Here is a 19,546-nt window from a genome sequence, read left to right as displayed (position 1 = left end):
TCATGTGATTGTCTCTGGAGTTTGTAGAATTTACTGGTAACATTAAGAAACAGATACAATCAGAACTCTCAAGCAAAGAAAGCAGGCAAAGAACACTGTAAGGCAACTATCCATGGCGTGGGGGATCTTCGGCATCAGAATAAAGTGCTTTTCCGGACCATCTACTCGGTATAAGTATAGCACCAGATTACTCACTAGTCACTGTGATAGAGATCTGGGGAATACCTCGGATATCCATTCGCGGGGAGACGGAGCTACACAGTAAGGTATATATAGAAGGCCAGAATCCCAGTCAGTCCAAGTACTGAGTATTAAACCCATCCCTTTTACCTTTGACCTCTTCTTCCGCTCGTCCAGAGCTCCTCCGCTTCCCCGTCCTAGCTTTCTCCACGGCGCAACGTCACAAAAGCCGCCACTGGAACCGAGCCGACTTCCCCATTCCCGAATATTAATTATTTCTCCAGAATCCCTACCTAGTCGCCCACTCGTGCCGAGGATCGTAGCTGCTCATACTTCCGTATCTCCCCGCGCGCAAAGCTCTCCTTGTGACCGCCGATATCGTCGCTTTTCCTTCTTAATTCCTGGGGATCGCTGTCGAACACTCCGCGGAATTGTGTCGCGATTGGACTTTCTTTTCTTCTTTACTCTCCTCTCTCCTCTCCCCTCTTTCTTCTCCCTCCCTCCTATACTTCCTCCCCGTACTGAACCTCGGAGCCGTTCCGCCCACTTCGTCATACTCCCATCACCATGTCTAAACAAGCAAACGGCAATGGCAAGAAGCCCACCTCCCCCGCGGTCAACCTGATCGCTGGTGGTGGTGCTGGTATGATGGAGGCCCTTGTCTGTCACCCGCTCGATACCATCAAGGTGCGCATGCAGCTGTCCCGACGGGCCAAGGCCCCCGGAATGAAGCCCCGCGGCTTCGTGACCACCGGCGTCGACATTGTCAAGAAGGAGACCGCTCTCGGTCTGTACAAGGGTCTCGGAGCCGTGCTGGGCGGTATCATCCCCAAGATGGCCATCCGGTTCACCTCCTACGAGCAGTACAAGCTGCTCCTGGCCGATAAGGAGACTGGCCATGTCACCAGCAAAGCGACGTTCCTCGGTATGTCCATGCCATGCGTTATACTGTCCCCGCGCGAGCGAAGAATGAAAACTAACCCCCGCAAGCTGGTCTTGCCGCCGGTGTCACCGAAGCCGTCGCCGTCGTCAACCCCATGGAGGTCGTCAAGATCCGTCTGCAGGCGCAGCACCACAGTCTGGCGGATCCCCTCGATACCCCCAAGTACCGCAGCGCGCCGCACGCGCTCTTCACCGTCATCCGCGAGGAGGGCTTCAGCGCTCTGTACCGCGGCGTGTCGCTGACCGCCCTGCGCCAGGGCACCAACCAGGCCGCCAACTTCACGGCCTACACCGAGCTAAAGGCCTTCCTGCAGCGCGTCCAGCCCGAGTACGCCAACGCCCAGCTGCCCTCCTACCAGACCACCGTCATCGGTCTGATCTCCGGTGCCGTGGGCCCCTTCTCCAACGCCCCCATCGACACCATCAAGACCCGCCTGCAGAAGACTCGTGCCGAGCCCGGCCAGTCCGCCGTCTCCCGCATCATGGTGATTGCCAAGGACATGTTCAAGCAGGAGGGCGCCCGCGCCTTCTACAAGGGTATCACCCCGCGTGTGATGCGGGTGGCCCCCGGCCAGGCCGTCACGTTCACCGTGTACGAGTTCCTCAAGGGCAAGCTGGAGCAGTCCAACTGGAGCCTTGTCAACGGCGGCAAGTACGAGGAGTAGGCGAGCGGCGAGGGAAAAGTTGCGGTGGACGGCCGCTGCGTGTTCTCGGAAGCATTTGATACCATGAGCATGGTGGCGTTTTCGATTGCAATGCGATCTGCATGATCAGCATATATACACTTGTTATTTTTGTTTGGGATGGATTGTATATAGTATAGTGTTTTGTATACCATTTCGTTTGGATAGACGATGTTGTCCAACGTAGATAGGAGACTATTTATAGCCGGAGAGCAGCCTTACTAAGACCCCGCCAACTCACCGCTTCTCCTCCGCATCACCAACCCATCCCACCTCAACCCTCGACAAGTCACATTGCACGATCCACGGCTTGTCACAATGCAGTCCGGAATCTCAGGTGCGTCTCCAGCCAAGTGACACAGCATTGCTCTCTCTTGACTGCCTCCCCTCCCCATACCGCCCCTATCAACACACCCCCTCATTAACACCACCGCAACATCAACATCAACGCAACACAACACAACATATACTAACTCCTTACAGTCTCCCCCGACCTTCACGATGCCTTCAACTCCTTCTCCTCCGACCAATCGCTCTTCTGCCTGCCGGTGACCATCACCGCAGAGAGTCTGACTCCCCTCCCGGCCATCCCCTTCGCCTCCCCGGACGCCTTCTACCCCTCGCTCGCCCAGCTCTCCTCCGTCCTGCAGCCGAAAATCCCCATCTACCTCCTCCTCCGCCGTCCCGCAGACAGCGGCGCTGCCTCCTCCCTCGTCGCGCTCACCTACATCCCTTCCAATGCGGCCGTGCGCGCCAAGACCCTCTTCGCCTCGACGCGCTCCACCCTCGTCCGCGAACTCGGCACCGAGAAGTTCACCACGACCATCTTCGCCACCGAGGAAGACGAGGTCGTCGGCGAGGAGGCCTGGCGCGAGCGCGAGGCTGAGAAGAACGGCGCCGCGAGCCGCGCCCAGCGCGAGGAGCTCATGGGCGAGAAGGAGCGCGAGCTGGAGGCCGTCCGCCGTGCTGAGGAGGAAGCCCGCAGCGGGACCCCCGGGAGAGATATTGGCATTGGGGGATCGTTCCGCCGCGGAGGCGGGTTCGGGCCTAGCACTGGGTCCGGGATGCATGTGCAGATGCCGGTGGCGGAGGAGGCCAAGGCGGCGCTGAGTGAGATGCAGGAGGGGTCGCTGGTGCAGTTGGTACGTTTTTTTTTCTGGGCTGGATGCTGCTTGGACAGACGGATGGATTGAGCTAACGTATGTACAGGCTATTGATATTCCCAAGGAGACGTTCACGCTGGCGGCGGCGGAATCCGGCGTCGACGCCGCCGCCGTCGGCGACCGTATCTCGCCCTCCTCGCCCCGCTACACCTTCTACCACTATCCCGGCTCCGAGGTGGTCATCTTCGTCTACACGTGTCCGTCGGGGGCGTCGATCAAGGAGCGCATGCTGTACGCGAGCTCCCGCATGTCGGCGCTCGAGCTGGCCCAGGCCCAAGGTCTCAAGGTGTCCAAGAAGGTATGTCGTGATCGAGTCAGAAACGAAAGCAGCCGGCCACTAACGACACCAGATCGAGGCGTCCGGGCCCGACGAGATCACTGGCGAGAGATTGCAGGAGGAGGTCGATCCGCCGCAGGACAACGGAATGAGACGTGGATTCGCCAGACCCCGCCGGCCGGGCCGGTAGACGACGTCGGGATCAGATTGAAAAAGGCAAGGCACGCCACTGTAGTTGCAATATCTATCCTTCACAAGACCTCCGGTATTATCCATCTCATCAACCACCAAACACCAAACCCTCTTAGAGCGTCGCCCCGCCCATCAATGATTTCGAAAACTCTTTTTCTGGTAGAATAGATCTGTCCGCGAACTGCCCAGGTTGATGATCTTCGGACACCCGTCGCGGTCCTTCTCCAGACGCGTACATTCGAAGCAGTAGAAGGCGTCGCTGATGCCCTCGCCACCGCACACGATGCATTTATTCTGGTAGTTGCCGAAGGAGCATTCGTCGCAGATGCGGACCAGCGTCGTCGGACGCACGTAGGAATCGCACACGGGACATTTGCCGTCGCATTTGTCGCACACGCGGCCGATGGAGATGCCGGGTTGCTTGCGGCACATGACGAGATCGGGGTGATGGCGGGACATGATGGAATGCGATGAGCTTCTTCAACGGATGTAGTAGTTATGTGGTGTGTGATATGGAGAAGCAAGGAATAGAGATGGAGAAGAAGAGGTGGTAAGGTGCGGTGAGAAGAGGTTGGGTTGGAGAAGAATGGCGAAGGCAAAGAGAGATTCGGACGTGGTCCGTGCGCCAAACTCCGCCCGCCGACGGACCAGAACAGAACAGACCAGAACAGCCCGTACGCTGACCACGTCTTCAGCGCTGCATGTCGCCCTCGACAGACCCGATTCCCTCGATTCGTCCGACCCCACTCCTGCAGGCTTCTATCCCCGCGGTCCATTGATCGCCACTCAACATGGCAGACGGGTCCGTCCTGCACCTGGTACCCTGCACTATCAACAGCCCAGCTAACAAGACCAGCTCGCTCGCCTCCGCCGTCGCAATCCCCGAACAAGAAACCGCCCTTCCCTCACCAGACGCGCCCCCAAAACGGCGCAACTCCTCCCTCACCGACGCCCCCTCCCCCGACAGCAAACGCCGCCGCCTCAGCACGCACGACGACCACCCACCGCAACCCGCACACTCCCCGGACCGGCCACCCGCCAACGCAGACGCAGACGCAGACACCGACCGACGGAGTCGCCCCGCGGGCCGGCGCGAAGAGGATCGCAAACGCGGACGACGGCTCTTCGGCGCGCTCCTGGGCACGCTGTCCCAGAGCTCGAGCAGCGCGGCGCAGAAGCGACGCGCGGACATCGAACGCCGACAGCAGGATAAGCTCAAGCTGCAGGACGAGGAATACGATGAGTTGAAGCGCAAGCGGCGCGAGGAGCGCGCAGTCGTGCGGAGGCGCGAACAGCGGGTCTACGAGGCGGAAGCGGTATGTCTACGATTTACGTGCGCAGCACGCTTGACTACTGATGCTGACGGGGTAGATGCGCACGCGGCATGCGAATCTGCGGGCGACGGCCCACTTTCTGAAGACGCAGGCGGAGCCGGTATTAGTATGTGTTGGTGCTGTTTCTGGGCGGGCGTGGTGTGCTGACTGACTGTTCGCGCAGTACTATAAACCGTGGCAGCTGCGGCCTGCAGACGAAGATACCATTCGAGACCAGATTGAAGAGGCGGAGGCTACCATTGCCCGCGAGACGGCCGAATTCGAGGCGAGATACCCCCCGCAGGACGAGAAAACGCAGGACGTGACGGAGGCGGTGCCGCGCCCTGATAACGATGCTAAAGAGGCTCCGGATGGCGCTGGGGCGGCGGACGAAGTGGCTGATTCTAATGGGCATGAGAGAGGCGAAGGGGTCAAGACGGATGATGCGCCTGCTGGCGAGTACCAACATGCTGGTGCGCCACCGGACCAGACGGATCATCGCGGAGCGGACGATGATGGTGGAGAGGTCGTGGAGGACCAGGAGGATACGGTGGAGTATTGAGCGGAGACTTTGTTTGTCTGGTAGTGGACTTATACCACATTTTGTGCATTGTGTGGAATAGATGCGTTGATTGGCGATTGATGAGGAGAAGTGCATTCGCAGTAACCGAGGCTCGGAGATCGTCGAGACCCAACTCATTAATAATGTATGTTCAACTTAAACTGAAGAACATTCATCACGAAAGTAACATTGATTATATTCGATTCATCCGTTAGACTCCTCTTGGGCACAAAGGTGAGTTGTACCCTTGACGTCGGCTTCACGTGATAGCCAGACGCCTAACGACGTAGTATAAATAACCACAAACTAACAACACCAGACTTCTTCCCCATCCTACCTCATCGCTGGAGTAGCAACTGTCCAGCCAAATCCGCCATGTCCGACGTCGACAAGATCAACGTGCGCGGAGACCCGCGCGTAGAGCGCCGCTCAGCCAGCGTCAATGGCAAAACCTACAGTATGCTGACCTCGGCTGGCCACCGTCGTGCCACCAGCTACACCAGCATCATCCGATTAACATGACCAGGCTACCTGTACAGCGTCCCCGACTCGGGAAAATACAGAGCCACCATCTTCCTGGTACGGGACTGTCCACTGTCCACCCGCCCACGTCCTCCCACTAACACCGCCAGATCCACGGCTTCCCAGACCTGTCCATGGCATGGCGGTATCAAATCCCTATGCTGCGCGACAAAGGCCTGCGCGTCGTCGCGCCCGACTGCCTAGGCTACGGCCAGACGGTACGTACGCCATGCCTAGCACATTGGACACCGCCCCGCTCACGCAGCCAGGACGCCCCCGACGCCGTCGAGCCGTACTCGCACAAGAACTGCGCCGACGACATCAAGGAGCTTGCCGCGCAGCTCGGCGCGTCCAAGATCATTGTCGGCGGCCATGACTGGTACCATTCCCTTTCTTTCCCTTTACCGGGTTAACCCGGCACGTCCATCCAGCGAGCACCGCTGATAGATATAGGGGCGCGTTCCTGGCCTACCGGGTCGCCCTGTGGCACCCCGACCTCGTGACGCATGTGTTCACAGTGTGCGTGCCGTATGCGCCCCCGATCAAGACCTACATGCCCATCGAGGAGATGGTCGCCAAGATCACCCCGCACTTCGGGTACCAGGTGCAGTTCATCCGCGGCGAGCTGGAGCGGCTGCGCTCTAAGGAGGAGATGAAGCTGTTCCTGTCGACGTTGTATGGGGGGCGTACGGCGGACGGCGAGTTCGCATTCGACGTGCATGACGGCGTGCTTGTCGATAAGATGATGCGGGTGCAGCCGTCGCGGCTGCTGAGTGAGGAGGTATATTCTTTCCTTCAGGCTATATGTCTGTGTGAGAGTAATGCTGATGAAATAGGAGCTGGATTACTACGCCTCGGAGTTTGCGCGTCACGGCCTGCACGGTCCTTGTATGTCTCGCTTACACCATACTGTGGGGTGAAACTAATGAATCGTGATAGTCAACTGGTATCGCACCCGCGAAGTCAACTACAGAGACGAGCTCCCCATCCTCGACCGGCGGATTATGGCGCCGGTGCTCTTCATCCAGGCTCTTCGTGACGCGGCTCTCCCGCCGCACCTGGGCAAGGGCATGATGAAGTCCATCCCGCATCTGGCTTTCAAGCAGGTGGATACGGCGCATTGGGCGTTGTGGGAGAGGCCTAAGGAGGTAAATGAGATTATTTCTTGGTGGTTGGAGGAGGTGGTGTTTAAGGATCCGCGGGATTTGAAGCTGTAGCCGGCGTTGTATATAGGTATATTGGTTGGAATATATGTTGTTGGATTGGTTTCCGTACTAAGGACACGTACGTACAGAGAATAACCAGACCCGGTACCTGGGTAGTTATAACGCGCATTTTAGGCTTCAGCTGGGTCCAGACATCAGAGTAACAACCCAGCTCAGCACGGCCTGATTCTAGCCAATTCTGGGATTCAGCGGGACTCAGCCTGCTAATACCATACTAGCCCACATGAGTCTATATCCTCGCAAGCGGCTTCCACTCCCCCTGAACATTCCGACTCATCATCATAGCCGCACCCCCAGCAATAGACATAACACCGCCAAACACCCACATAGCATTGAACCCTCTATCCTGCAAGATCGCCCCCGCTGACGGGGTCCCAATCAGATTCCCCACCGCCATGACGGCATACCCCATACCCATTCTCGTCCCGATAAGCCCTCTATCCGGCGAGAGCTTCACAAAACAAGTTGGCGGTAGCGAGACAAACGCCCCAGAAAAGAACCCATAAAGCAGAGCAATGACGATGATCCCCGCGAGACCGGACAGATTAATCAGAGCGAACATGAGCCCACCACAGATGATGGTGCACGCCGAGATGATGTTGAAGGGGCCGACGCGGTTCGCGAAGAAGTTGGGGAACACGCGGCCGAACACGGAGCCGGTAGTGATGATGGAGAGAAGGTAGAAGGCGAGCTCGCCGGAGGCAATGTCCTGCTGGATGGAGAAGTATTGGACGTAGAAAAAGGGGATGTTGAGTGAGACGAAGGTCAGCGTGCCTCCTACAACGAACCAGATGTAGGCTGGTTCGAGGAAGGCGGACAGGTCTATCAGTTTGCGCTTGCTGGATGGCTTGATTCGGATTCGAAATATCAGTATTGGGATGAATAGGGTGACGAAGATGATGAGCCCGATTGCTCGGGTCGTCCAGTCAAAGCCGATTCTGTCGCATAGTCGATGGAAAACAATGGGATATAGTATGCCTCCTGCGAAAGCCCACTTGTTAGTGATTTTAGGATGTAGTTGTATATGGCAACCCACCTAGTCCGCTCCCAGCAGCGGCTACGCCGTTAGCCAGGGCTAACTTCGTGGTGAAATACGTCGACAGCACCGCAACACCCGGGATGAAGATAAGGCCGACACCAATACCAATGCAGAAGCCCTGGGCCAGCAGAGCTTGGTAGTATTCATGACAGATACTAATCATCATCTGCCCAAAGACTATCAGGAGTGATCCGCTGCCGAGGAGGGTGTAGAAGTAACCGGCATCGTATAGAGGACCGGTTACAAGCCCAACGATCAGCAAAAGAGACGACTGCACCGAGCCGATCCAGGAGATATTGGACGATGTCGAGGCAAAAAGCGCCCCAGTCTCATAGTAGGTTTGGTATGCTCCGAAAGTATTGAGGATGCCCCTAGACAGTCACTATAGATCCCTCCAATGTTGGAGTCTGCTCACCATGTGTTGAAGAAGATGAAGAAGGTTCCCAATACTTGGAGCCAAGCTTTCCACCCCCCATTCGGAATGGAAGAAGCATCTTTGGCAGAAGACTTGGCTTTTTGGGACTGATCAATTGGTTTCTCATTCCGCTCTTGGGCTACATGGCCCTGAGGGCCGGATACGTTCCTGCTTTCAGACATGTTGCCAGTGTCTCTGTTTTTCGCTACCAATCCCAAGGAAAGGAGGCAGTAGCAATCTATAGCAGAAAAGTATTCCGAGGTGCTCTAGACGTACTTAAGAAACCGAATATACCATGCAAAGGAGCTAGGTCTGAAGGCTTAGGGGACTAGAGAGAATATAGACGGTCCGCTCCGTCCCCAGCGTCATGGCAGGTCTGATACGTAGAGTCATATGTAGTGTCTTTCTACGTAGGTAGGCCGATATTACTGTAGCAGCCCATTCCATATCCAATACCAAAGTCAAGAATTTGCAAACCTCATCGGTGACCCCCGAAGGATCTTTACCAGAACACGAAGGATGAGGCCGCGTCACCGACCTAACATGACACGGACATTATGATGCCTTCGATGTCACCAGCTGCGGCTCTCTTTGGGACGAGAGCAGCGATCTCGCACTAGATCTGACACCAAGCTTCCACTAGACTCGGCTTCCTTATCCGCTTCGTATCAGGGGCGGTGGACCCCGATGGGGCCAGTGGGCGGAACCGCCCGCTGTTAGTATAAAAGAGTGTATCCTGAATGAGCTTTGTATAGACACGCTATCTTCTCTCATTCTCTGATTCTCCACTGCACGGTTCGGACCGCTTGGGCCTTGACGCCCCCGCCACACCTCCAGAGACAATGCTTAGTTCCCGCCCCACAATTTTCCCGTAGGCTTAGTAGGCCTATGTATATGGCCTGGACGTTAAAGTATCAGGTCAGCTAAATCAAGTATATTCAAGACGCATAATACCTGATCTCGCTTCATGACCAGGGGCTAGGAGTAGACGTGGACTGCCAATTTCTCCTTCCCGTGGGAGATTCCTCTTCATTCTAGAGATTTAAACCATTCGAACGGTATACCTATACTATCTTTCTCGTCCGTAAAAGGTCCATTTATAATGACCTCAATGTGCTATGTGCCGGACGGCTGTAGGATTGGAGGAGGCTAGGAAATCCAGAAAGACGGATTGTATAGATTCTCTGATGAGATAGGCTGCCTTTCCACGCACTTTGTTGCCGAATTGGGAAAGGCGGTGGTGCTGGGAATACGGCCCCCCAAGACCCACAGATAAATCAGGTTTGAAGGATGTTGTAACAACAATTTGATGAATGGAAAGGAGATTCAGTCTCTAACAAAGAGCAGAGCGCTTGTTCTCGTCGGCCGTAAAGTTTTGATATATTCCCCGTTCTTACTCGATATTTGGAAGTTATAGAAACACGCTATATAGGGTCGGATTTGCTGCCCATGTACACAGTACTATAGGTCAGGAGTATATGATTGAGAGAAAGTTTGAAGTACAAAAATCTGTGAATATTTCCTACTGTATATTCCTTCTACCGCGGACACCACCCATTCTAAATGGGATGGTAGTACGGTATTGATGTAGGTGTATATTCAGACGCATTGGTACAGAGATAGACACATCCCAAAGGAAAGTGATTATGACACGCGGTAGAGAAATTAGAGAGCGGATTGACGAGAACCAAGCACAGCGGCAGCGTTTGTCTCCGCCAGGACAGTCGCGTATGAACCGAATAACATATGAACTCGTTTTGCCGGCTTCGGATCCCAACAGAAGAAACGACCTGTAGAGCGCATCTGCCCGAGATCAACCACCACAATAGATTCCACCGGCAGAACCTTTTCACTCCAGAAGAGGAGGTACAGCTGATCATCCACTTTGAGCATCTTGCAAGGCTCGGTGTCTGCAAGCCCCTTCTCGGTCCCGGTCAAACAGTGCCAGGTGAATGTGCCTTGGTTCAGATAGATATGCTCGTATGCATCTCGGGGGGTGTAGCGATAGAGAATGTGTTTGCCGATGAGGTCCTTCGTGGGTTGGAAAGGCATGACTGAGTCGTAGCTCCCAATCGAGGCATCCGTGAGCTCGGTCCACGTTCTCTTCTGGCCGTCCTTGATGTGGAAGCCAGAGATGCCGGCCAGAGCCTGACCAGTACTGAAGTTGAGGACGAGGCTGACTTGCTCGTCATAGCCCGGTTTGTAGAAATCGACGAAGAAGATGTTTGGTCGGACCTCGAACGCCTTGTATTCTGCGTCGCCTTTCCGCCCGTCTCCCACCATCTCCCAAGTCAACATGTGGTCGTCAACAAAATGATGTGCGACTCCGGTGGTCCCCCCAAGTACTAGCTCGAAGCGCTTCCCAGACAGCACCGTGGATTGCACCATCAGGTGCTCGCCGTAGCCGACGGCCAGAGCCTCCAGGTTCGGCCACTCCGAGACGGGAACGTATCCCGGGGTTTCAGTGGTGTTCACCATTGTGCGAGTTTCTTGAGATAGCGCGTGTTCGGCCAAATGTGTCGGGGAGGCTCCAGGCTGATCTGTGACAGTGAAAAGTGCAGAAGAACGAGAAAGTTCTGACGTCGGAACCGCATCATTTATAGATCGTGGCATGACGAGAACAGTTTCCGCAAATCCATTTTCCCTAGCGAGAGACCCAAGTCCGATCGCTTCGTCGTACTTTGTTTCCAGAAGCGGATTATCACGGTGTCGTCATGGGTTGAGTGACACCTATTGTACGATACTAGTAGTTGGAAAGGGAACATCAGACAGCGCGAGATGGCAATGCAGGTGGGCAGAATAGGACCCATCGCACTTTTTAGCTGAATGGGGTTTAGCGCTCTGGGGTAGATATATATGGGGCTTCCTGAGGGCAGGCTGCCGGCACTACGCCCTAGGAATATTAACATAGTTTTCTGTACTCGTAAAATTCCTAGACTAGGTAACTCCCGGCACTGGGTTTTGACGATCAGTCTAGTTGTGAAAGTCGAGCCGAGCTAGCTGGGAGCGTGCAATCTACACTAGAAATATTACCCCAGCTGGGTCTTAGGCGGCCCTACAGAGAACAGCGACTGTACGTGGACGAAAAATACGCCCTTACTATTTTGACATTAGGAGGAAAGCTTTTTATGGAACATGATATCGTGTGGATGCCCATGCAGGAAGTACTACAACTAGGTTTGTCTCTGTCATGCTATGCACCTGTGGAACACGCAACAAAAGTAACGAGGTGAAATCTTGCGGTGAACAAGGGTCTTGACTTATTATAAAAAGGGTCACTTTGCTTCTGTGTTCAGTATATATCCAATTGAATCATTATGTTAAACAAACCTTCCGAACTTCTTGCTTTCTTACCTGGAACTAATTCGTCGGATGTCTACAGTTCTTCTACTCTTACGATACTCATCGACCCAGCAACTTATTTGGACAAGACGTACGTGGGCCACAGAACGGAACTGGGCACGGTCTTTTTGGGGCTAAACTCCTAACTACACGAATGACATATATCCTATATGTCGAGCTGTCGTGCATTTACAGTACTCAACTCAGCAAGCCCACCCTTAGAACTCCCCGCAGGTCACAGTGCCATCCTTGACATTGACCCAAGCGCCGCGGTCCAAGAAAGTCCACGTAGCATGTGCATTCACTTGGGCATGGATTTTTGGTTCATCCAGTTTAACGACACAGCCAGTACGCTGGCTAAACTGCGTAAGCTCCGCACTTGTTGCATAGATACCGCCGTCCTGAGATAGGTCGGAGTTGCCATAAAGTAATTCAATAGAGTAGTCTTTGCGGTCGAGAGGTACTTCGGCTTCAGCGTGCTTTCCGCTCCAGTCGTTCGCGAGTTTGACAGTTGCCGTGTCCTCCCATGGATGATTCTTCCCCGACTGAAAGACGATCCCAGGGGGAGAACAGGGACTAGCGGAGGCGTGAACCACGAAGGCGAGTCCGAGTGTAGTTGCAAGTTTCATGGTGGGCGTGCAGAGACAGTTCCTATTCGTAGTAGCGCGACCAAAGAGATAAATTTTGACCAATATGTTTTGAAGAACATCAATCTGAAAGGTTCCTTTTAAATTGAGAATCCTCGCTACTGCTCTGAAAGAATGGAAGTCAATTATATCATAAATGCAACGTACTTATGCTTTATTAGTATGAGTGAGTTATCCCACTTACCGGCATCAACTGCAGGCTACAGATCCAACAACCTAAAGTTTATTGTGAACACGGAGTCCCTATAGGTAGATTACCACTAACTTTGCTAAAAGCATAACTCAGATGAGAGCTAAATTTTCATCACGTATAAACTTTGAATTGCATGCGTTGGAGCCTCCCAATGCAGTCATGGTGTAGGAAGTTGTACAAGGTTTTGTGATGTTTGTATGACCCAGATCTACTACTTCCGCACGTTCCCGCCACTGTTACTCCCACTAGTCGCTGTCAAAGAAGTTTGCCGGTCCAGAAAATCGCGATGACTTTTTGCCGGTGCATGCGGAAGATATCTAATTATATCTAATACTCATCATACAACTCAACTTGGCCTGACATACCGTAGACGCACCCATTTCTCGGGGCTCCGGCAATTTCTGATGTCCGCAAGCTGTGGATCTGAAACTCCGAACACCACCAAGAAGCATAGGAGGTCTCATATCACAGCCACGGTAGACCCCGACATGTCTTTAGGGACTAGGGAAACACTTCCATCGCCAGAATATAAGGTGCTGAATTGTCGAACGGATCAACGCAGCTTTATCCTTCTATATAGAGAATCTGATATAGATATTTCCATGCTGACAATCGTCCGACGTGGACGGTCAGTCCATACCTAGTTCGTCTGGCTATATTTTTATGCAAGATGCTGCCCTATTGATAACGTGACTTCACTTTTGCTGATGCATAAAGGGGACAGAGGAAGGAGGGAAGAGTGAAAGGACAACCACATACATCCCCAAGAATCACTTAATATATGTTGCACGTCGAGGAAGACTTTGTCAGCTTCTCTTATATATCAGGTCCTCGACTGCTCAGTCCCCTTCAGACCTCTCCGTAAAAATGCCGTCACGGACATTGCGTCAGAAGCACCGGTGGGGTTTCAAACATGAGACCGACTAGGACAAAGTGTGTCAGTTCTGAGTTGATCAAGATTCGCAACTGACGTCCGGCTGAGCCAACGCAAGCCTGCGACGTCTGATCCAATGAGAGGAAACTTCGATGGCACTGACAAGGGTTCGAAGAAGTACACTGCTCGGCCATGCCTAATGCACGCCAAGGGCCAAGACATGCTAGATCCCAATCGCTTCGATAGACCTGGTTTAACTCTTGGCGATGAAGTCGTGTTATGCTGTAAGACGATGGTGTCTACTCAGCTGAACTGCGAGGTAGCGCCCAGGCGTTCGCCCCTCGTATATGCCAGCCCCGGGGCTTGTGGTGAATGCCCAGGCTGGCTGAAGCTATGTAGAGCAGATCTCACAAGATACAAAAGGTGTCAACATCCTCTTATCTATCTGCTAGTCTGTCTATAAACTGTTTTGCTTTCTCTCCTCATATTGAGAATTTGCCTGGGGCTTGTTTTTTAACTAGAAAGACCCTGGTGTTGAAGTGCTTGGCACCTCAGTATCCCCCATGAAGCGACTCATCGTCCTGTGTGATGGTATGGGTGCCCTCCTGAAGCTTGAACCAACCCTAAGCCTCTGTAGGCACATGGCAGGATTCCACGACGGCGAGTCCTGATGATCACCCGACAAATGTGACCCGCCTGTCGAGAGCATTGAGTCCATATGCAGTCACCGATACCGGACTCTTAATACCTCAGATCGTGTTCTATCAGCCTGGAGTAGGGACGAACCTAGGCGACAAGTTGCGCGGGGGTAAGTCATCCCCTATGGGGGAATCATCCCGTGTTAAGCACCCAAGACAGGACTCTACGGAGCCGGGCTCTCCGCACACATACGCGCCGCATATGGGTTCCTCTGTCATAATTGGGAGGAAGGCGATGAGATATTCCTTTTCGGCTTCTCGCGCGGCGCATACACCGCTCGATCAATAGGGGGCCTTGTAACGTCCCTCGGTCTCTTATCCAAGCGAGGAATGGACAAGTTTCCAGATGTATATGAGCAGTATTACGACCACGGTCCGAACCAGACATCTCCGGTCTTTGATGAAGGACTTCTGGGCGAACTGCGCGAAAAAGGCGATCTTCGCGGTATCGGCAATGCGATCCGGATCATCGGCGTGTGGGATACCGTCGGCTTCCATGGAGCTGGTATAACAGGCGAAAAGATCGAGTTCTATAATCAGCGGCTCTCGCCTCGGGTTCAGCATGCATACCATGCGCTATCTCTCGATGAATCTCGTGCACCATATCAGCCCACTTTATGGGAGGTCCCGCGAAACAGTACCCAGGACTTGCAGCAGGTGTGGTTCTCTGGTGTGCACGCTGATATTGGCGGCGGGTTGGGCGACTCGCGGCTTTCCGATATATCGTTGGCATGGATGATTGGCCGGTGCGCAGAGGATAACAAGCTGGCATTCGTTGACGGAAACGGAGCCACCGACCCCGAAGACTATTATCTGCTTGACCATCGGGTTCCTGTCCAGCAGGGCAATACCCTGGCCTGGGCCACCGCCGCAGGGCCCACCGAGACGCCGTCAGGCTTCCTGGAGGATGCATTGAGCTTCGTGTCTCGCCTAGTCTCTAGTGCGCTGCCTTTCTTGGGAAGTGGTCTCCGGACACCTATGTCGCGTATTTCTAGCGAGGTTAGCACTAACGAGACGATCCATTGTTCCATTCAAAATCGGAACTTTTCGCGCTGGCCTTGCGCCCCGCTTACAGGAGGTCAGTCTGGTGGACGGTGGACCTTAACCAAGCGGGCATTTGAGTATGGTCTCGAAGAGTCTGTCCCTAACGCATTAGAGCTGAGGTTCAAAGGGCGTATGAGACGCATTGACTAGAAAGCTTCGGGTGGGATATGAACAAGATGAAAAATATTAGCAGAAATCGATATACTATCTATTCGAAGTGATGTCGGTGGAGAGAGGTGAGGTGAATTGTCGTTTTGTTCCCCGTAGGTGTACCTATGCCCAGGCTTGTCGTGTGAGATATATGAGATTGAAAGCCGCTCGAATTTACTGGATAGTTTGCCTGGTATGACAGAAAGAGATACACAACTATATATTATTTTGGTCGTCTTCGACATTCGTGGCGCCTGTTCTATACTTTCCCTGCTGGGTACCTGCACGGAGAAGAGACAGACCTCCATTCTGATCGTGAAACGACATCACCTCGTACGGAGTAGACTTTCCTGCACAAGATCACTCATGACAAATCACTTGTAAACGTAACAAAACGGACCTCCCATAGTACTTCCAAGATCTCTAATCGTCTTTGGTGGTGCTAGAGCACTGCCCATATCCACCATATCATCCAATGTAGCGTTTGGAGATGAAGGCAAAACCATATTCGTACCCCCATCTACAACATAGGTGCGAGAAGCAGGGTCCAGGTTTTGCCAAGTCCAGAACACGCGATCAATCGCAGCGTGGTGAAGATAGAATACTGGATCGCCAGGGGAAGTATAAAAGTCCTATACGAGGTCGCACGCCGGTTAGCTTCGGATGTAAAATAGAGAAATAATAGAACGTACTCCGCCAGGGTCACCTCCCACTGTGAAGTGACCGCCAGTGTGGACGCCGAGATATCCAGGCGTCGGAACGAAGCCTTGCAGCAAGTTCTGGAAACCAAGTATAGTCGTCTCATTGAATAATTCCATCACGATTTCCGTTCTCGTCCACGCTGCTGCATCCTGCGAAATATCTCGACGAAGACACCGTGGATTATACTCGAGACCAGAACCGTTCTGAGCCGCGAGTCCAGGGATTTTGAGGCTCAGCCATACAGGCCCCAGGTTAACCGTCCAGCTGTTGCAGCAGAGTCAGTACTCATGAAGATCCGAGTGAAAAAAGGGGACACACTTCTTGAAAGGTCCGGATGATACGCAGCCACCCCCAGTCCCGGGGGGGATGAAGACACCAGGCGCGATCTCAGTGTCGTTATGGGGGATGTATGGTCCATTTCCGGACATGCTGTATGGGGAACCGTCGAAAATGGGAGAGTTTAGAGGGTCGTCGGCGTACTTATTCCACGCCCAGTAAGGTTGATAACCCTTGTACCCACATTCGTTCCGCAGGGCTTGTTCGTACGCCCATGTGTAGTAACGATGCCATGTCAGGAAATTTCCCTAGATGATAAGCATTACTATCACGCAATCTCTTCCTTTTCCACTGGAATTACCTACCGTCCCGTGAATAAACCACGTTTGGTTGATATGCGTCGCGACAAAATCATCAAATCGGTTGCGAGCTCCTGGAGCAAAGGAAGGGTCAATCTTCGCGGGCTTAGAAGCTAAACAAAGCACAGCGTCGATGTAGTCCTTTCGCTCGCGCTTGGAAAGTGATCCCCTATTGAGTGAAATAATCGGTCAGAATTCATTCACCCAGTTCATGGTGGATACTCGTACCATTCTCTGCGCACAGCAGCAGTGCGCGGGCTGCATGCGCCGCCCTGATGGAATTGGTTCTGATTGACTAACGCCTTTCTAGCAAGGGCATCCCATGGATCCACTGGGCCCCCTGTGACAGGCACGGCAGCAGCTAACAGAGCTACTGCGACGGAAAACGTGTAAAAGCGCATAGCTCCAGCGGCGAAAGACTGAGAGTAAGCAGAACAAATTTCCCTGAAATCGAATGGGATCCTCGAGAAGACCATGAAAATCTAGGCATCTGTCCGTTCTTATGGAAATGCCATTGCATGAATTATTCCCACAGATCTAGAGCAGGCTTTGCTCGGCTATTTTGGATCGATATAGCGTATCCGTCTGTAGCATGCATGTCAGCAATTAGTTATATAGATCATATATCTGCCGGGATTGGGCTCACCGAACATCGATCCTCTGGACCCGGGAAAGGCTTCAATTGGACATAGGAGACGAAGCACTATATTTAGAAATGTAGATGTCGATTTCTTTTGCTGTCAGCGATGGCTTGCAAGATCTTCTTCCCTGTCTCTTCCTCGTTCCGTAGTCTTACGAGGGCTTGGTAACTTCTGTGCTGCCAATCGGACTTTACTGCTCATATCTTCTGAAGCGCGCAATCTCCAATCGTCAGATATTTCCCGCTGCAACGTCAGACTATCTGGGAAGCGAAATGAGGCTTCCACTACCAGAAAGTGCCAAGAAATATATATAGGTAGCTGTAGTCTTTGGCTGACACTAGGCTCGTATTCATCCCTTCTGTCACCGCTAATTGGAAGAGATAAGTTGAACCTTAGAGCTACATGGCACTGAATTGGATTTATACCCTGCGCCTGTCCCGAATCATGCGCGAGACGTTGCATCCTATCACTGCAGAGACAGCTTTGTCAAACGAGAGCCCAAGATTCCTTATGGAGGCGCTGCAACAGTCTAGCCAGTGTCAACGGAACAACGGTTGGGTATTCGGGATTTGCTTGTTTAGGCCACTCTTGATCCTGGAGCTTAGATGTGCCCGGCTGCGGTATATCAAGTGGCAGCGTGGCAGGGCTTACGCTTTGGACTTGTGGCTGAAGCAATTTCGGACACTCTCTACTACTACTGCTTGGCCCAGTAAGGATCTCATTCTGCCAATCTGAAGGAGGAAAAGAGTCAAAATGGTTACTGCGCATGGTCCTGTAGGACTGGTATCTGCATGTTCGCCTTGGTTAGAAGTTTTGCCAACATCACCTACTCCTTCATTCACTATCTAAGTAAGTATCCCTAAACAATCCACTGTCTGGAAGAGACCCATGGGGCTTCTTTCCTCAAGTGGTCCGCAACATGGACGACTTCACCCACACTCCCTCCAGCTCTGCAATCACTATATCTGTCATGCCACAGCTTGACTAAATACCGATTGTTGCACTATCTCTGACCCTCCTCCAACAACCTCCGAGCCGCCATGTAAGTCACATATTGTCCATCTTAGATCAGGGTCGTCTCAACAGGAAACAGTGTCCCGTTGACAAGAGCACCGGCGTGATGGCGAGCAACCAAGCCGTAGTCAAAGAGGTACCTAGTTGCCTCACTTTAGAATCCAGCATAGTCATGTCCATGATAACAATTACTCACTTGTCAAGGTAGGGAAGGACCTCAGAAAGGCCAGGGGTGTGTCTCCAGTCGCGCATGAGGTCCATGACAATGGCAAACATTCCCATAAGGGTGACTCCAGCCTTCTCCATGCGGCGATTAGCCTCCTCAGCCAGGCGGACGTTGAAGGTGCCACTGGCGTCGGTATTGGCATAGACCTCGTAGCCTTCATCGCGGAGCGAGAGGGCCAGGAACGCAGTACCTAGTATAGACTCATAAACATCATTTCCTCCCAGTTAGGATCGTCGCAAGGGCTCGATTGTACTTACAAACTTCGGTCACGATACCACCGACGATAAGTTGCTTCTTTCCGGTGGCCTTGACGGCAGCGCGGAAATCCTTGTTGTCCCAGGCGTTGACCTCACCCTGACGGCGGACAAATGTGGCATTGGGATACATGTCCGTAATTTCCTTGAGCAGGAGGCCGTTGGGGCCTTCGTCGGAGGAGCTAGTCAGAACGATAGGCAGGTCGAAAACCTTAGCCATCGCTGCATGCGCCAGCATGTTATTGCGGAAGTCGTTGACCGACTGGTCACGCACTACCTGCGCGAGACCGACCTGGTGGTCAACAACAAGAACAGCCTAGGCATTGTCAGTTTGAAATTCTCTTCTGCAGCAGACTTGAGGTAACAGGTAACTCCGTACAGCATTGTTCTTGTCCAGCCTGTTCCAGGCTGTAACAGCCGTGGATGCAGCCAGAAGGGTGATAGCCTGGAAGACCTTGGTGAAATGCATCTTGCCTGGGTTGGAGTAGAGATGGGATTGTGAGTCTGGATCGAAGATGAATGCTAGCCTTAGACAGAGGGCAAGGACGTCTATTTATACTAGGATCGGGCCCATATCACACCGAAATTGCCACTCATCTCGGCCTTCGCTTT

The 19,546-nt window shown here is 53.2% G+C and overlaps 11 protein-coding genes across 11 annotated transcripts; 5 read left to right on the top strand and 6 right to left on the bottom strand.

The window, feature by feature from the left end:
• Positions 1 to 747: 747 nt before the first annotated feature.
• ATEG_10097 (putative succinate:fumarate antiporter (Acr1)) lies at positions 748 to 1,787 on the top strand (the record flags this gene model as incomplete). Its single annotated transcript, XM_001209399.1, has 2 exons — positions 748 to 1,105; positions 1,171 to 1,787. 2 exons carry the CDS (start codon positions 748 to 750, stop codon positions 1,785 to 1,787), a joined length of 975 nt encoding a protein of 324 aa, XP_001209399.1.
• Positions 1,788 to 2,731: 944 nt separating this feature from the next.
• On the top strand, positions 2,732 to 3,435 carry ATEG_10096 (twinfilin-like domain-containing protein; the record flags this gene model as incomplete). Its single annotated transcript, XM_001209398.1, has 3 exons — positions 2,732 to 2,947; positions 3,015 to 3,266; positions 3,319 to 3,435. The coding sequence occupies 3 exons, from the start codon at positions 2,732 to 2,734 to the stop codon at positions 3,433 to 3,435; spliced, it is 585 nt and encodes a 194-aa protein (XP_001209398.1).
• A 134-nt stretch (positions 3,436 to 3,569) lies between these two features.
• On the bottom strand, positions 3,570 to 3,896 carry ATEG_10095 (PHF5 family protein; the record flags this gene model as incomplete). The annotated part of the gene is made up of 1 exon (XM_001209397.1): positions 3,570 to 3,896. The coding sequence occupies one exon, from the start codon at positions 3,894 to 3,896 to the stop codon at positions 3,570 to 3,572; it is 327 nt and encodes a 108-aa protein (XP_001209397.1).
• Positions 3,897 to 4,228: 332 nt separating this feature from the next.
• On the top strand, positions 4,229 to 5,312 carry ATEG_10094 (pinin family protein; the record flags this gene model as incomplete). Its single annotated transcript, XM_001209396.1, has 3 exons — positions 4,229 to 4,753; positions 4,809 to 4,877; positions 4,953 to 5,312. 3 exons carry the CDS (start codon positions 4,229 to 4,231, stop codon positions 5,310 to 5,312), a joined length of 954 nt encoding a protein of 317 aa, XP_001209396.1.
• A 375-nt stretch (positions 5,313 to 5,687) lies between these two features.
• ATEG_10093 (uncharacterized protein) lies at positions 5,688 to 6,754 on the top strand (the record flags this gene model as incomplete). Its single annotated transcript, XM_001209395.1, has 5 exons — positions 5,688 to 5,769; positions 5,961 to 6,052; positions 6,104 to 6,213; positions 6,288 to 6,615; positions 6,671 to 6,754. 5 exons carry the CDS (start codon positions 5,688 to 5,690, stop codon positions 6,752 to 6,754), a joined length of 696 nt encoding a protein of 231 aa, XP_001209395.1.
• Positions 6,755 to 7,289: 535 nt separating this feature from the next.
• Positions 7,290 to 8,696, bottom strand: ATEG_10092 (uncharacterized protein; the record flags this gene model as incomplete). The annotated part of the gene is made up of 3 exons (XM_001209394.1): positions 7,290 to 8,041; positions 8,097 to 8,470; positions 8,515 to 8,696. 3 exons carry the CDS (start codon positions 8,694 to 8,696, stop codon positions 7,290 to 7,292), a joined length of 1,308 nt encoding a protein of 435 aa, XP_001209394.1.
• Positions 8,697 to 10,179: 1,483 nt separating this feature from the next.
• ATEG_10091 (molybdenum cofactor biosynthesis F family protein) lies at positions 10,180 to 10,992 on the bottom strand (the record flags this gene model as incomplete). The annotated part of the gene is made up of 1 exon (XM_001209393.1): positions 10,180 to 10,992. The coding sequence occupies one exon, from the start codon at positions 10,990 to 10,992 to the stop codon at positions 10,180 to 10,182; it is 813 nt and encodes a 270-aa protein (XP_001209393.1).
• Positions 10,993 to 12,074: 1,082 nt separating this feature from the next.
• Positions 12,075 to 12,485, bottom strand: ATEG_10090 (uncharacterized protein; the record flags this gene model as incomplete). Its single annotated transcript, XM_001209392.1, has 1 exon — positions 12,075 to 12,485. The coding sequence occupies one exon, from the start codon at positions 12,483 to 12,485 to the stop codon at positions 12,075 to 12,077; it is 411 nt and encodes a 136-aa protein (XP_001209392.1).
• A 1,648-nt stretch (positions 12,486 to 14,133) lies between these two features.
• ATEG_10089 (T6SS phospholipase effector Tle1-like catalytic domain-containing protein) lies at positions 14,134 to 15,462 on the top strand (the record flags this gene model as incomplete). Its single annotated transcript, XM_001209391.1, has 3 exons — positions 14,134 to 14,161; positions 14,208 to 14,378; positions 14,429 to 15,462. 3 exons carry the CDS (start codon positions 14,134 to 14,136, stop codon positions 15,460 to 15,462), a joined length of 1,233 nt encoding a protein of 410 aa, XP_001209391.1.
• A 374-nt stretch (positions 15,463 to 15,836) lies between these two features.
• On the bottom strand, positions 15,837 to 17,275 carry ATEG_10088 (tyrosinase family protein; the record flags this gene model as incomplete). Its single annotated transcript, XM_001209390.1, has 5 exons — positions 15,837 to 16,094; positions 16,155 to 16,428; positions 16,483 to 16,748; positions 16,806 to 16,968; positions 17,028 to 17,275. 5 exons carry the CDS (start codon positions 17,273 to 17,275, stop codon positions 15,837 to 15,839), a joined length of 1,209 nt encoding a protein of 402 aa, XP_001209390.1.
• Positions 17,276 to 18,503: 1,228 nt separating this feature from the next.
• ATEG_10087 (putative isochorismatase family hydrolase) lies at positions 18,504 to 19,403 on the bottom strand (the record flags this gene model as incomplete). Its single annotated transcript, XM_001209389.1, has 4 exons — positions 18,504 to 18,594; positions 18,651 to 18,870; positions 18,938 to 19,250; positions 19,314 to 19,403. The coding sequence occupies 4 exons, from the start codon at positions 19,401 to 19,403 to the stop codon at positions 18,504 to 18,506; spliced, it is 714 nt and encodes a 237-aa protein (XP_001209389.1).
• Positions 19,404 to 19,546: the final 143 nt, after the last annotated feature.

Source organism: Aspergillus terreus, genomic scaffold (genome assembly GCF_000149615.1).
Source record: "Aspergillus terreus NIH2624 scaffold_16 genomic scaffold, whole genome shotgun sequence".
Lineage (NCBI taxonomy): Eukaryota > Fungi > Ascomycota > Eurotiomycetes > Eurotiales > Aspergillaceae > Aspergillus > Aspergillus terreus.
Note: the sequence above shows the minus strand (reverse complement) of the source record. Positions and strands in the feature narration are given on the sequence as shown.